At 43.3% G+C, this 11,654-nt stretch overlaps 1 protein-coding gene across 2 annotated transcripts; it reads left to right on the forward strand.

Annotated features, from left to right (window-relative positions):
- The first annotated feature begins 1,505 nt into the window (after nucleotides 1-1,505).
- LOC117749724 (zinc transporter ZIP12-like) lies at nucleotides 1,506-11,654 on the forward strand. Of its 2 annotated transcripts, XM_034560430.1 has the most exons (14): nucleotides 1,506-1,662; nucleotides 2,306-2,396; nucleotides 2,508-2,790; nucleotides 3,368-3,685; nucleotides 3,763-3,970; nucleotides 4,541-4,692; nucleotides 4,843-5,014; nucleotides 5,941-6,113; nucleotides 6,232-6,384; nucleotides 6,578-6,655; nucleotides 7,688-7,760; nucleotides 7,898-8,056; nucleotides 8,174-8,361; nucleotides 11,154-11,653. In XM_034560430.1, the coding sequence occupies exons 3-14, from the start codon at nucleotides 2,560-2,562 to the stop codon at nucleotides 11,280-11,282; spliced, it is 2,034 nt and encodes a 677-aa protein (XP_034416321.1). In that variant the 5' UTR covers nucleotides 1,506-1,662; nucleotides 2,306-2,396; nucleotides 2,508-2,559; the 3' UTR covers nucleotides 11,283-11,653. The 2 variants fall into 2 exon arrangements, with proteins under 2 accessions (XP_034416321.1, XP_034416322.1); XM_034560431.1 differs by having other exon boundaries at nucleotides 1,543-1,662; nucleotides 2,306-2,790; nucleotides 11,154-11,654.

Genomic DNA, 11,654 nt, shown 5'->3' on the forward strand with positions numbered 1-11,654 from the left:
AAACAGAAACAGAGATGTTTTGATGAAGATAACAAAATGTTCAATGGACATGAGTTATGGCACTATTGCCTAATGCAATCTAAATGCTAACATCAGCATGCTAACCTTCTCACAATGACAAAGCTAACGTGCTGTTGCTCGGCATTATAATGTTTACCATGTTCACTTAGCATGCTAACATGAGCCAATCAGCCCTAAAGAAAGTACAACTGAGGCTGATGGGAATGCCATCAGTGTATTTGGTCATAAATCATAATTGAACAAATTAATCTGATTGTGACCCAAGATGAAAAGTATGGGGATGACCAAAGTCATTAAGATTCAGCCTCTGGGCACTCTGAATATGTGAACGTCATTACATGGCATTACGCCCACTAATTGTCGAGAGATTTGGCTAAAAGGCAAAAAAGTCAATCTCTGCGAGTGCTTGATGAAAAATCAGGGGATCACCAAAGTCAGTAGGCTTCATCCTCTGGGGACCACGAATCTCTGTACAAGATTTGATAGCAATGTTATGATATTTCAGTCCGGATTTAAGTGATGGATCAACCGACCAACCAATAACAGACCAACATTAGCTACAGTAATGCGGCTATCAATTTCAAATACATTTAAAAATAATAATAATGATAACATTTCATGTTCATGAGCCCTGTTCTTCTTTGATTTGGTAAATATATGATATTGTTTTGCCAGATCACCTTTATTTAGGTACTTACAGAGGTAAGAGTGGGATGAGGATGCTTGCTTTCGAACTTCTTCTGCCCAAAATTTTGCGGAAACGTTGTGAAATTGTTGTTGTTTAGAGAATCTTATACCAATGCATCAGATGATCAGACTTTCTGTTATCACACAAAAGATCCCTTCTCTAATTTGGGCAACTATTCTACAGCATCATCCACCTTTGATTGCAAACTGTACAATAATAATGTTTCCTTGTTTGTATTTTGCTGTGGTTTTGTGTGTCCTTACAGCTGATGGAGGTACATACCAGCATAGTTTTAGATTATTTAGATAACTCCTGTTGATAAAAGTGTGGCGGTTGATCAGATTATTAAATATCAGCCAAATGTAAAAGCTCATTTAAAATGTAAACAAAGTCCAAACATGTACAGTATGTATGTATGTATGTATGTATGTATGTATGTATGTATGTATGTATGTATGTATTTATGGTTATTTTGTACACAGAAAACAAATATAATTACATCTTAACCCAATTTAGTAGAAGAGCAAACTATCAAGTTCTGTATATCTCTCTTTTTTTAAATTTTTGTTTTAAATTATAAATGATTCATGCTCAATTTAAGATGTTCTAAGTGTTACTCTGTCATGCATCAGCCATTCAGTCCCCCTCCCAGCAGCTGGCCACCTCCATCACCTAATGTTGAAAATGAGGCAGCGTTCTCCATGGAAACTGCAGCCCTCTGAGGCAGTCGCAGCTAATCCTCAGGAGATTACTCAACTCTTACTTCTCATAAGAGGGTTTTATTTGCAGCACCAATGCCCAAGAATTCTGCCCAAACAAGCTCTGGGTCTTCTGTTCACCCCGTCGGAGGAGGAAAGCAAACCTAGTTACGGCAGCAGAGAGGAGAGGAGAGGAGAGGAGAGGAGAGGAGAGGAGAGGAGAGGAGAGGAGAGGAGAGGAGAACGGTTCGTCTGGTAAGCGTTTTCATCTCTTCTACCTCGGGTATAACTGTAGTGTGAGTCCTCTTATTGCTCGGTCGGTGTGACCTGCAGCGTGGGAGGATGTTGGAAGGTGTTTTGTGAGAAAGCTCTGCATTTCTTGCTCTGCATGTTTGATCTTAGATGACTCGGAGTTCATAGAAAGAAAACGGTCAGTTAATGTTCATTTTACTGTTATGTGTACTGTTCAAATATTTGGACGAATTGTATTTTGATGCTTTGACAACATTGTTCTTGAAACTTCAACGCCAATAAAATCCCGTTATGATTTGAACGTCACACGTTGTGTGTTCATGCACTGGTGGGTGGGGGGCCTCACTCACAGGAGCTCCTGTTATCTTCTTGAACTATTAATGCTGCTAAAACTGGTTCAATATTTTACTGTTTTAAAAACATTCAGACCTTCACAGTTGCAGCATTTCCAGTGATCTCAGTGAAGAACTTTGTTCTCAGATGTGGATCTCCACGTCATTACTTTGTGGTATTAATAGATTTTCCCTGCTTCCTAATTTTCCTCAATACTAATTTTGTTCTCCCCCATCTCCCTCTCCACGCCCCCTTACTCCCTGCCCCTGAACTCTCCCACTTGCCTGCACTAATCCTTTTGTTGTGGACTGAGGGGCCCAGGCTTTGGCTGACCGATCAGAACTGTAAGGACCTGATTCAGCTGAAGTGAGCCCATCGAGCACTCCTGTCCTCCACCAGAGCAGGCGAGACGATTTCTTACAGCTCTTCTTTCAGCTCCCTCTTCTTGTTCACCTTGATTCAACTTTCTCTCTCAATCCACTTGTTTGTGTCCATCATCTCCTTTTTTTCTCAAGCTCTGAGCCAGTCCTGGGTGCTTGAGGGAGTCAGACAGCCCTGGGTAGGAACATGCAGTTCAGCGGCAGTGCTCCCACTTTGCTTCTGCTGCTGCTTCTTTGCCAACTGGAGGTGAGAGGGCAGGAGCGGGGGTACCTGCAGGAGGCTCTCAGGGCCTTGGATCTCGGTACCGACGAAAAGCCACAGCTCCAAAAGAACCACACCGGTATCCTGATCGCCAAGCTCCTCCGGGAGGTGCACTGTGCAGAGCGGACTGGCACCTCTCAGGATGTCTGTGGCAAGGTACGTCTTATTCTTACCATACGCGACAACTTTGACATCCATATGCTAAGTACTTATTACGTGTGCATCCCTCTCCTGCCTGCTGGTTCCAAGAAACATGCTTGTTATGGCTGGAATGTGAGTGAATGTGGAGGCTTAAGTCCTTGACCTCTATGGGGCATTCATGCTGAGTGGCTTTAGACATCCCTCAGTTTGACATAATAAACTGGAGTTAGAGGCACTTCACATGTTTGTGCAGGCGGGCTGACAATAGGATTATGTGCGTGCTCAGACTTGGAAGTGAGTTTTGAAATAAGAGAGAAACGCTCTACTTTTTGTAATTTCTTGCTGAATAGTCTGCTCTCTTTGACAAATAGTGCTTTGCCCACTCTCTTAGCCTTCTGTATTTTTGTGTGTGAGTCTAATTGGGCACAAACAACCGCACAAAGCTACCATTTATCTGGGAAGCAGAAAGAGACGAAAATAGTCTGTTTATCAAGCAAAGCTCTCCTTCTCAATTAACACTCACATGACCTGTCTCCAACTTTCCATCTTTAAAAGTATTCTTACTTGTGTTTTCTACCTGTCCTTGTTACAGTGCCTGACACCAGAGGTAGCTCTCTCTGTGCTAGAGGATGATGGGAAGGCTTACCTCACCGAGGAGGACTACCAGCAGATCTCCACTGTTCTGCTGTACTACCTAATTAACTTGCAGGACCTGTGTGTGTCAAATACCGCCTCCCTTTCCTCGTCCTCCTCCTCATTTGGGAACATTCAGTTCTACCTTTTGGCCCTCACCAATCTGCACCCGGCTGAGGACGACCTCTTCCTATCTTCAAGAGAAACAGAAAGTATTCTGCAGCTTATCAACCAGCACTATGACCCCCCCAATCAAGACGCCTTATCCGATTTGCAAGTGAGGCACTTTTATCTGAGTCTATGCCGTCTCAAAAATATGATCCGAATATGATAATCTAACCTTTGATTCCACAGTGTATTGACGCCGCTCACCTCCTTGAGGATGTAAACGTACAAGAAAATCCAGGTGCTGGTGCTTCCTCTGTGCCCAAACTGGCTGCTGCCATCATCAGCCATATCCTGCAGGGCCACTGTTTCAGACGGAGGAGCCTCCCGTCTCCTGCTTTCTTTACCGACTACATCTTTCAATCCCTAAATTGCACAAGTGACCTGCAGATAATAGGCAAGTTCAAGAGCACAGTTGGCTTGCTATGCACATTTAAACTGACCTGTGCTTCTTTTTTTTTTTAATCTAAGGTATGTAGGTCATGTTGTCCTCTGCTGGTATGAGGAGATTCCTCCTTAATTAATAACAGCTACATACAAAAACGCTGCAATTAGATCTTATTCTCATTCTATGTGTTATATAAACTTACAATAACTGAAGTGTGTGCCAATTGGGGCAGCTGGCACAAGCTCTAAACACAACAGTGACAAACAGGTAGACAGCAATTGAACATCAAACAGGTACGGAGCAACATTGGCATTCATTTGGAGTACAATTCTGTCCACCTGACAATTCTCTTTTAGCTCTCTTTTAGCTTGTTTTTGGTCTCTAACTAAGTCTTTAGCTGCTAAAGAGTGATGTATTGAACTTTATTCCAATTGAACTTTCAATTATAGTTCCCTGTTAGTTTGAAAGCTTTTCTTTAGCTCTATTATTCAATCTTTATTCTGCCCATAAAGGCCCTGAATAATTATGCTGAATCTCGCCTGGTGCTCAGGATCATGATGCAGTGATGTCTTTGCTCAGATTTAGAAGAGTTGCTTCATCGGCTGGGAGTAGGACGGGAAGCAGCGTCACACTCTCATAACAGGAAGAGGCGGAGTTCACAGAAAGGGGCCGGCACTTCGCCGGGTGGTTGCAACCATGTAGCTGGTGGAATAAGCAGGGACTGGGCTCAGGTGAGGATGAGACAAATGTTTGATTTCCTGCACAGAGAATCACAAGACGCACGATAGCATTGATGTAACCTACATGCAGGTACTGTGAGGCTTGATTCAATGAGCCTCCTACTCATCCACACATGTGTCTCTTCCTTTGAATCTAATCAGGTCTGTTATTCAGCCAATCAGCTGTTGGATATTTTCACTCTGAATCCTCATCTGCCAATTTCCAAGGAGCACTTCAGACAAATGTGCCCTGCAATCATTCAGCAGTTGCTAGGCAATGCCTGCAAGTCTGCGGAGCAGAAAAGAAGAGGATCTCTGCCCACTGCTCTTGAGAGTAAGACATTTTACCTCATCAGTCACTAATAAGCGGGGGGTGTCGGCGATGCACTCGGCTGTGTTATCACTACAGGGGCTAAGAGTAGTGAGTGAGGAGTCAGCCGGTGACAGCAAAACACAGGCATTAAAAGGGCTTTTGAGAAGGTGGGAGTCCGCACAACTACGAGAGGTCCTTGACATGCAGTCAGAACTGGACATATTATGCAGTTTGATGCAGCAGAATGTGCGATATTATCCGACAGACACAGATGCACACATGGTTCTCCTGGAGGAGATAATAATGTGTCTTTACTTAATTAGGCGACAAAATATTGTCCTTGTAAGACTGATCTTCAGAGTGGTGTTTTCCTTTAGATAGATAAATAGTGTAGTGTCACGGGCTGTCGCTAGGACAGGCTAGCCTGGGGCGGTGCAAAGAGAGAGATGAACACAGGCACGTCCGAGAGTATTTAACAAAAAGTCCAGGTTTATTTCCCATCCCACCAGCAAGGTAACATCCAAAAACAACAAAGTATCAAAAAAAAGGTCCAGTTAGATAACACAAAACATCCCGGAGGAGAAAGTGGTTAATTAACCAAACAAAAACTCAATCCTGGTGAATCCAGGCTACGAGGTCCTCTCCCTTGTTGTCCTCTTCCAGGTGCTCGTGGGTTCACCTTCCGCTCTCCTTTCTCCTTCCCAGGTGCTCTCCCTTAAGTCTCCCAGCCCTGCCTCAATCAGGTGCCTTAAGCAGCTGCAGCTGGGTGAGCGGTGAGGCAGGCTGGGAGATGTAGTTTTTGCACTGGTGGCCACTCTGTAGCGCCCCTCCACTACCTGTCCCCTTGTGATGCCACAATAGATATAATTTATTCATCCCCAGGGGGAAATTTGTTTTATTTAATGTTGTGATATGATCAGCCAGAATGTTTTAACTGCTCCCTGCAGAGTACGGCTACAGCACGGCGGCCGTCCTGCTCATCACGGTGGGCTCCATGCTCGGTATCTGCCTGATCTTCTTCAACTCCTGCCAGGAAACCTACACACTCATCCTGCAGCTGTTTGTGGGCTTGGCAGTGGGAACCCTCTCGGGAGATGCGCTCCTGCACCTCATACCACAGGTATAGAACGCAGAGCCACTGCATCTGTAACTGTGGCAAGCGCCATACATGTGTTCAGAAACCCTGTGTTGACTGTGGAGTAAATGTCTAATTGTTTTCCTCCCTGTCTCCTTTGGAGATCCTTGGCCTCCACGATGACACTCACAGTCATGATCCTGAACATTCAACGGAAGACAAAGTGTATCTGTGGAGGATTCTGGGTATGATCGCTGGGATCTACGGCTTTTTCCTCATTGAAAGAATCTTTTCCATTTTCGCTCCTCATGGCCTGGTAAGCGTTTTGTTTTTGCAGCCCTCATCAATTTAATGACTGATTCTTTCTCAAACTCAACCTGTAGTGTGTCAAAGGGTGTTCCTGTTCTTTATCTCGCCAGAGGTAGAACTTTTAGTTTTCTATGAACAAGCAAGTTTGTGCAGAGCTGATTGTGGAGCAACACGGTCTCATGACTTTCTTTTGTCTGCAGGGTCATACTGACCTTCACTTAGAGCTCCACTGCAATGGCAAGACACAGAGGGGGAAGTCCATCTCCACCATACAGCTGGTGAGTCTCATCACTACCCAGAAAGATTGTTCTTGGCAGGAACACCTGATTCCCATCATCATCTCTGTTATGTACTAGTTAGAGGAGATGCAGGGAACATGACAAGGCAGTTACTGGAAGTTGAACACCAAGATATTAAAACAGTGCCTCATACCAAGTGGCTAGAAGGGAGAATAAAAACATATTAGGTTATATCGTTACAGTTATACAGGGGCATGTTACTTGCAAATGGCTTACTGTATCTGGTATGTATTATAATATGCCATTTAAAAAAATTAAATCATATGGGAACATGTTCTCCATTGCAATTAAAGGTAGAATTCCTAAGTTGTGCAACAAAACTATCACTCCCACAAAACCAGAAGCAGCTGTTGAATATGGTTGAATATTGTGTTCACTCTGCTGTACCACTGTGGAGTTATTGAAGTCAATATGATTTCATTCACTCCCACGCTACTCCTCCAGCCAAGCTTTAAGGAAGCACTAATGCACTTGTTATAAACAGTGGAGATTAGCTAGAGAACACTGTCAACCTTTCAATTACAGCACCATGTTTTGGTCTTCACACATATACGGCATAAAACATTAGCGCATAGTAAATCCCACATAGGATAACATGAATCCGTTGAATCCATGTTCAAATTTAAAACCCTGACTGAGAATTCACTTAAATCAATTGTCCTGCGCTGCGTTTATATAACAGGCGGTGAAGAGTGGTGTGGGAGGGAGTGAAGGAACAGGGCATGTAGGATGTTGGAGAATTAGAAGTATTGAATCATTCAGAAAGCTCTTCATGGCCGTGATGAATACACATTTGAAAACTGGACCATTTCGGACTCGAAGTTGGGTCACTCACGTGGAAATAGACCTATTTTCCAAACATCTGTTACATAAAAATATCCTGTATGGGTGAATTTGTCTCATCCCGTTCCCTCCATGTAACTTTGCGAACCAGTCTTGATTTCTCGAATTGGAGTCAAAGGTTTAAAAAAAAGGAGCACATTGCTGTAAATATGTCTCCATATCCTGCAGGGAGCAGTGGATGACTTGGAGTGTATAGAAGCATCTCCTGAACACGTCGCCACTCGGAGCCCTTCACCTCAGAGTAAGGTCCTCAAACAGGAGCTGCGCGACACAGATGAATGTGATGCACTTTGTAATTACTCGCCTGGCATGACAGAGCATTTCTCTCACGGTCGGAGGATGAGCTTTGGCGACACAGACTCCCTTTTGTGTTCCCAGGACGAGGGTTTCCTCTGCTGGCTGTGATGGTAATCGTGGGAGACAGCCTTCATAACTTTGCCGACGGCCTGGTTGTCGGAGCGGCCTTCTCTTCTTCGACCGAGACCGGCATGGCGACCACGGTGGCCATCCTGTGCCACGAGATCCCTCACGAGATGGGTGAGAGGTTGCGGTTACTCAATTTGAGAAAAGCACTTTTGTGGTTTTTTTAGGCCGAAAAACAGGAAACACTGCTTGACTTTCTCTTTTTTCTTTCCTCTGCTTTCGGTCTCAAAGGGGACTTTGCAGTGTTGTTGAGCTCTGGACTCTCAGTGAAGACGGCTGTGCTGATGAACTTCCTCAGCGCTCTGACGGCCTTCATGGGACTCTACATCGGCCTGTTCGTGTCCTCAGAGATGGAAGTGCAGCGGTGGATCTTTGCCGTGACTGCTGGGATCTTCCTCTATTTGTCACTGGTCGAAATGGTAAAGGAGCCTTATTAAAGAGCAAGGCTGTTGATACTCCACATTTCAGTTTGTGTCAACCAAAATACCAAAAGCAACAATCAATTGATCCTGATATAGTTTTGATGCCAGCAAACCAAAATGTGGGACAAAGAGTGTGGGGGCACGTTACCAATGTTGTAATATCTCGCTTCATCCAGTTATAAGTACTTTCCCTCAGTCTTTGTTTTAGCTGCATTTCCTGTTCTTTGTCGTTTCCATCATAGCAAAGATACTGACTGTTTAACTTGCACTTGACCAACATGTGCACAGTTTGACCTTCACTGCATTCTTTACAGACATTGGATAAAAGACTTGACTTTTGATACATAAAGCAGGACTCATTCGCCTATAAAAACACTCCAGTAAATCACTGCACTGGGTACCATGCTCCCTCGTCATAAACGTGAGCGCTGTAGTTTATTTTTGGATATTTCTGCAGGGGGCACGTGCAAAGAATGTGCAGTAGCTCAGCTAATCCGAAAAAATAAAAGTTATAATCCAAGAACAAAGACACAAATATAATTGCGAAATTAATAAATAATCGTATTATATAATAATAACCCTCTCGGACACATTCCCGTTTCCCACCAGCCTCAATATCAACTGATGCGAGTTCCTGAAAAACTTGTGAGAAGAAAAACCTTGAAGTTTAATGTAATTGGTCGAAAGGCCAAGATACTGCCAAGTGTTCAAATGTTAGTATAATTACAAACTTGACGCACTCTTGCAAAACAAATAACAAAAAAAGGAAGTATGATTACTCTGCACTAGAGCATTAAATGTATATAAATGTGCAGCTGACAACAGTTTTACTCCTATTTGGGTTGCACGGTGTACCGATATAAAAAAAGGTACCGCGGTACGTTCAAAACGATACGGTTTTGCATATTTTTAGTATCGATACTTTATTAAAATAGCGTGCGATCAGAGCAGACGCACTGCTCCGCTCCTTTAATGCTGCCCAGCACGTTGACTGCAAGGGGACGGGGCTGCGCAGCGCTCACACACTAACACGCAGCACTCACTCACAGAGAGACAACATGGCGTCACGTGCAGGAGCTTTTGAGACTTTTTGTAACATAAAGATACCAGAAGCGAAATCTGGAAACACACACACTCTGCTGGTTAGTCAAGGGCTTTTTATAGGAAAGCCCACTGACACACAGACAGTGAAGGAAAGCCCACTGACACACAGACAGTGAAGGAAAGCCCACTGACACACAGACAGTGAAGGAAAGCCCACTGACATACAGACAGTAAAGGAAAGCCCACTGACACAGAGACAGTGAAGGAAGCCCACTGACATACAGACAGTAAAGGAAAGCCCACTGACACACAGACAGTGAAGGAAGCCCACTGACATACAGACAGTAAAGGAAAGCCCACTGACACACAGACAGTGAAGGAAAGCCCACTGACATACAGACAGTGAAGGAAAGCCCACTGACACACAGACGGTGAAGGAAAGCCCACTGACACACAGACAGTGAAGGAAAGCCCACTGACATACAGACAGTAAAGGAAAGCCCCCTGACACACAGACAGTGAAAGAAAGCCCACTGACACACAGAAAGTGAAGGAAAGCCCACTGACATACAGACAGTAAAGGAAAGCCCACTGACATACAGACAGTAAAGGAAAGCCCACTGACATACAGAAAGTGAAGGAAAGCCCACTGACATACAGACAGTGAAGGAAAGCCCACTGACATACAGACAGTAAAGGAAAGCCCACTGACACACAGACAGTGAAAGAAAGCCCACTGATATACAGACAGTAAAGGAAAGCCCACTGACACACAGACAGTGAAAGAAAGCCCACTGACATACAGACAGTGAAAGAAAGCCCACTGACACACAGACAGTGAAAGAAAGCCCACTGACATACAGAGACCCGTCTGCTAAACATGTTTCAAAGCCACTCAGACCAGGGAGGCCACAGTCAAACATGGCAAAGCACCTTTCAGACACCCCGAACTTTTCAAAGAACGACAGGTAATCAAATGTGATTATAAACATGGTGCACACCCCAAGCTAACCCACATACAGCCTAACACGAGTAGCCTTAGCCTAGTTTAACCTAAGCCTATATGATCATGAGGTCACAATGCACACACATGTACTAAATGAAACACAATTGATGCAAAATAGCTACATGCTGGTGGAGCCTGAGGGTGGATCTTGAGCTAATTATATTAAGGAAAAAATAATTAAGAAAATATGAACTCTACAATATTTCATACTTATGGAAGGAACTATGTAGTAATCTGGTCAGATACGGACAAAAGGCTACATAGCCGTGTATAATCAATGCTATGGTGGCACCATGTAGTTTTCATTAATATCTTGCTGTAGGCTAATACTAATGTTAATGCCATTTGTTAAGTGTTCAAAAAGCTGGGAAGGAACAAGCTGGTTAAAAGGGAACCATACAGATGTTTTATCTATTACTATTATAGATGAATATACCAGTATCGTATCGGATTCTGGTATCGTATCGTATCGGTATCGTGATATTTATGGCAGGTATTGTATCAAAGTTAGAATTTGGTATCGCGACAACCCTAACTCCTATTTAAGATGTTTCTTTATTATGAAGAGATGAACTACCACATTATTAGTTTTGGTTTTTGCATGGGATTTCTTGACAATAACCACAAATATAGAACAATGCCAGCCTTTTCTTGAAATAAGTAATCCTCTTTCAACCAAACATTCCTATCAAAACTGTTGTTATTTTAGTGTCACTCTTCATTTCTGTCTTTCTTTCAGCTTCCAGAGATGAATCGAGTGAAGAGCGACAGACCTTGCCTCATGTTTCTCCTGCAGAACCTCGGCCTGTTGATGGGCTGGGCCTGTCTTCTGCTCCTCGCGCTCTTTGAACACAAACTCAAATTCTAAATGCCGTTTACGTGATTCGTGACGTCAATCTCTTCACAGAGGGTTGAATCGAAACAAATGTGGACTCGTGTGTGCAAGATGTTATAACACGTCATTATTGATCACCCAGTGAGTATTTCATGATGTTGTAGTCTCAGCACTGGATGGTAAATGTACGTTAGCCGTATGAATCCTCTCTTTTTTTTTATACTTGATGATTTATTTTTGTATGTTAGGTATCTAACACTAAATAGTTTAAACTGTAATAATGAGCTTATTTTGATGATTCATGTACAATTGTTCACTTTAATCGTTCTGTCAAATATGTACATTGCCTCGGACAATCAAATCAAAGTAATTCCTCACAAGCAAACTATAAAGTATTTTAAATCT

The sequence above is a fragment of the Cyclopterus lumpus genome, chromosome 20, assembly GCF_009769545.1.
Source record: "Cyclopterus lumpus isolate fCycLum1 chromosome 20, fCycLum1.pri, whole genome shotgun sequence".
Classification (NCBI taxonomy): Eukaryota; Metazoa; Chordata; class Actinopteri; order Perciformes; family Cyclopteridae; genus Cyclopterus; species Cyclopterus lumpus.

Bases quoted from the DNA above. Each gene is read 5' to 3' on its own strand.
- LOC117749724 (XM_034560430.1), top strand. From the start codon at position 2,560: ATGCAGTTCAGCGGCAGTGCTCCCACTTTGCTTCTGCTGCTGCTTCTT. The intron at 3,686-3,762 runs GTGAGGCACTTT...TTGATTCCACAG, and splicing joins ACGCCTTATCCGATTTGCAA to TGTATTGACGCCGCTCACCT. The intron at 6,385-6,577 runs GTAAGCGTTTTG...TTTTGTCTGCAG, and splicing joins TTTTCGCTCCTCATGGCCTG to GGTCATACTGACCTTCACTT.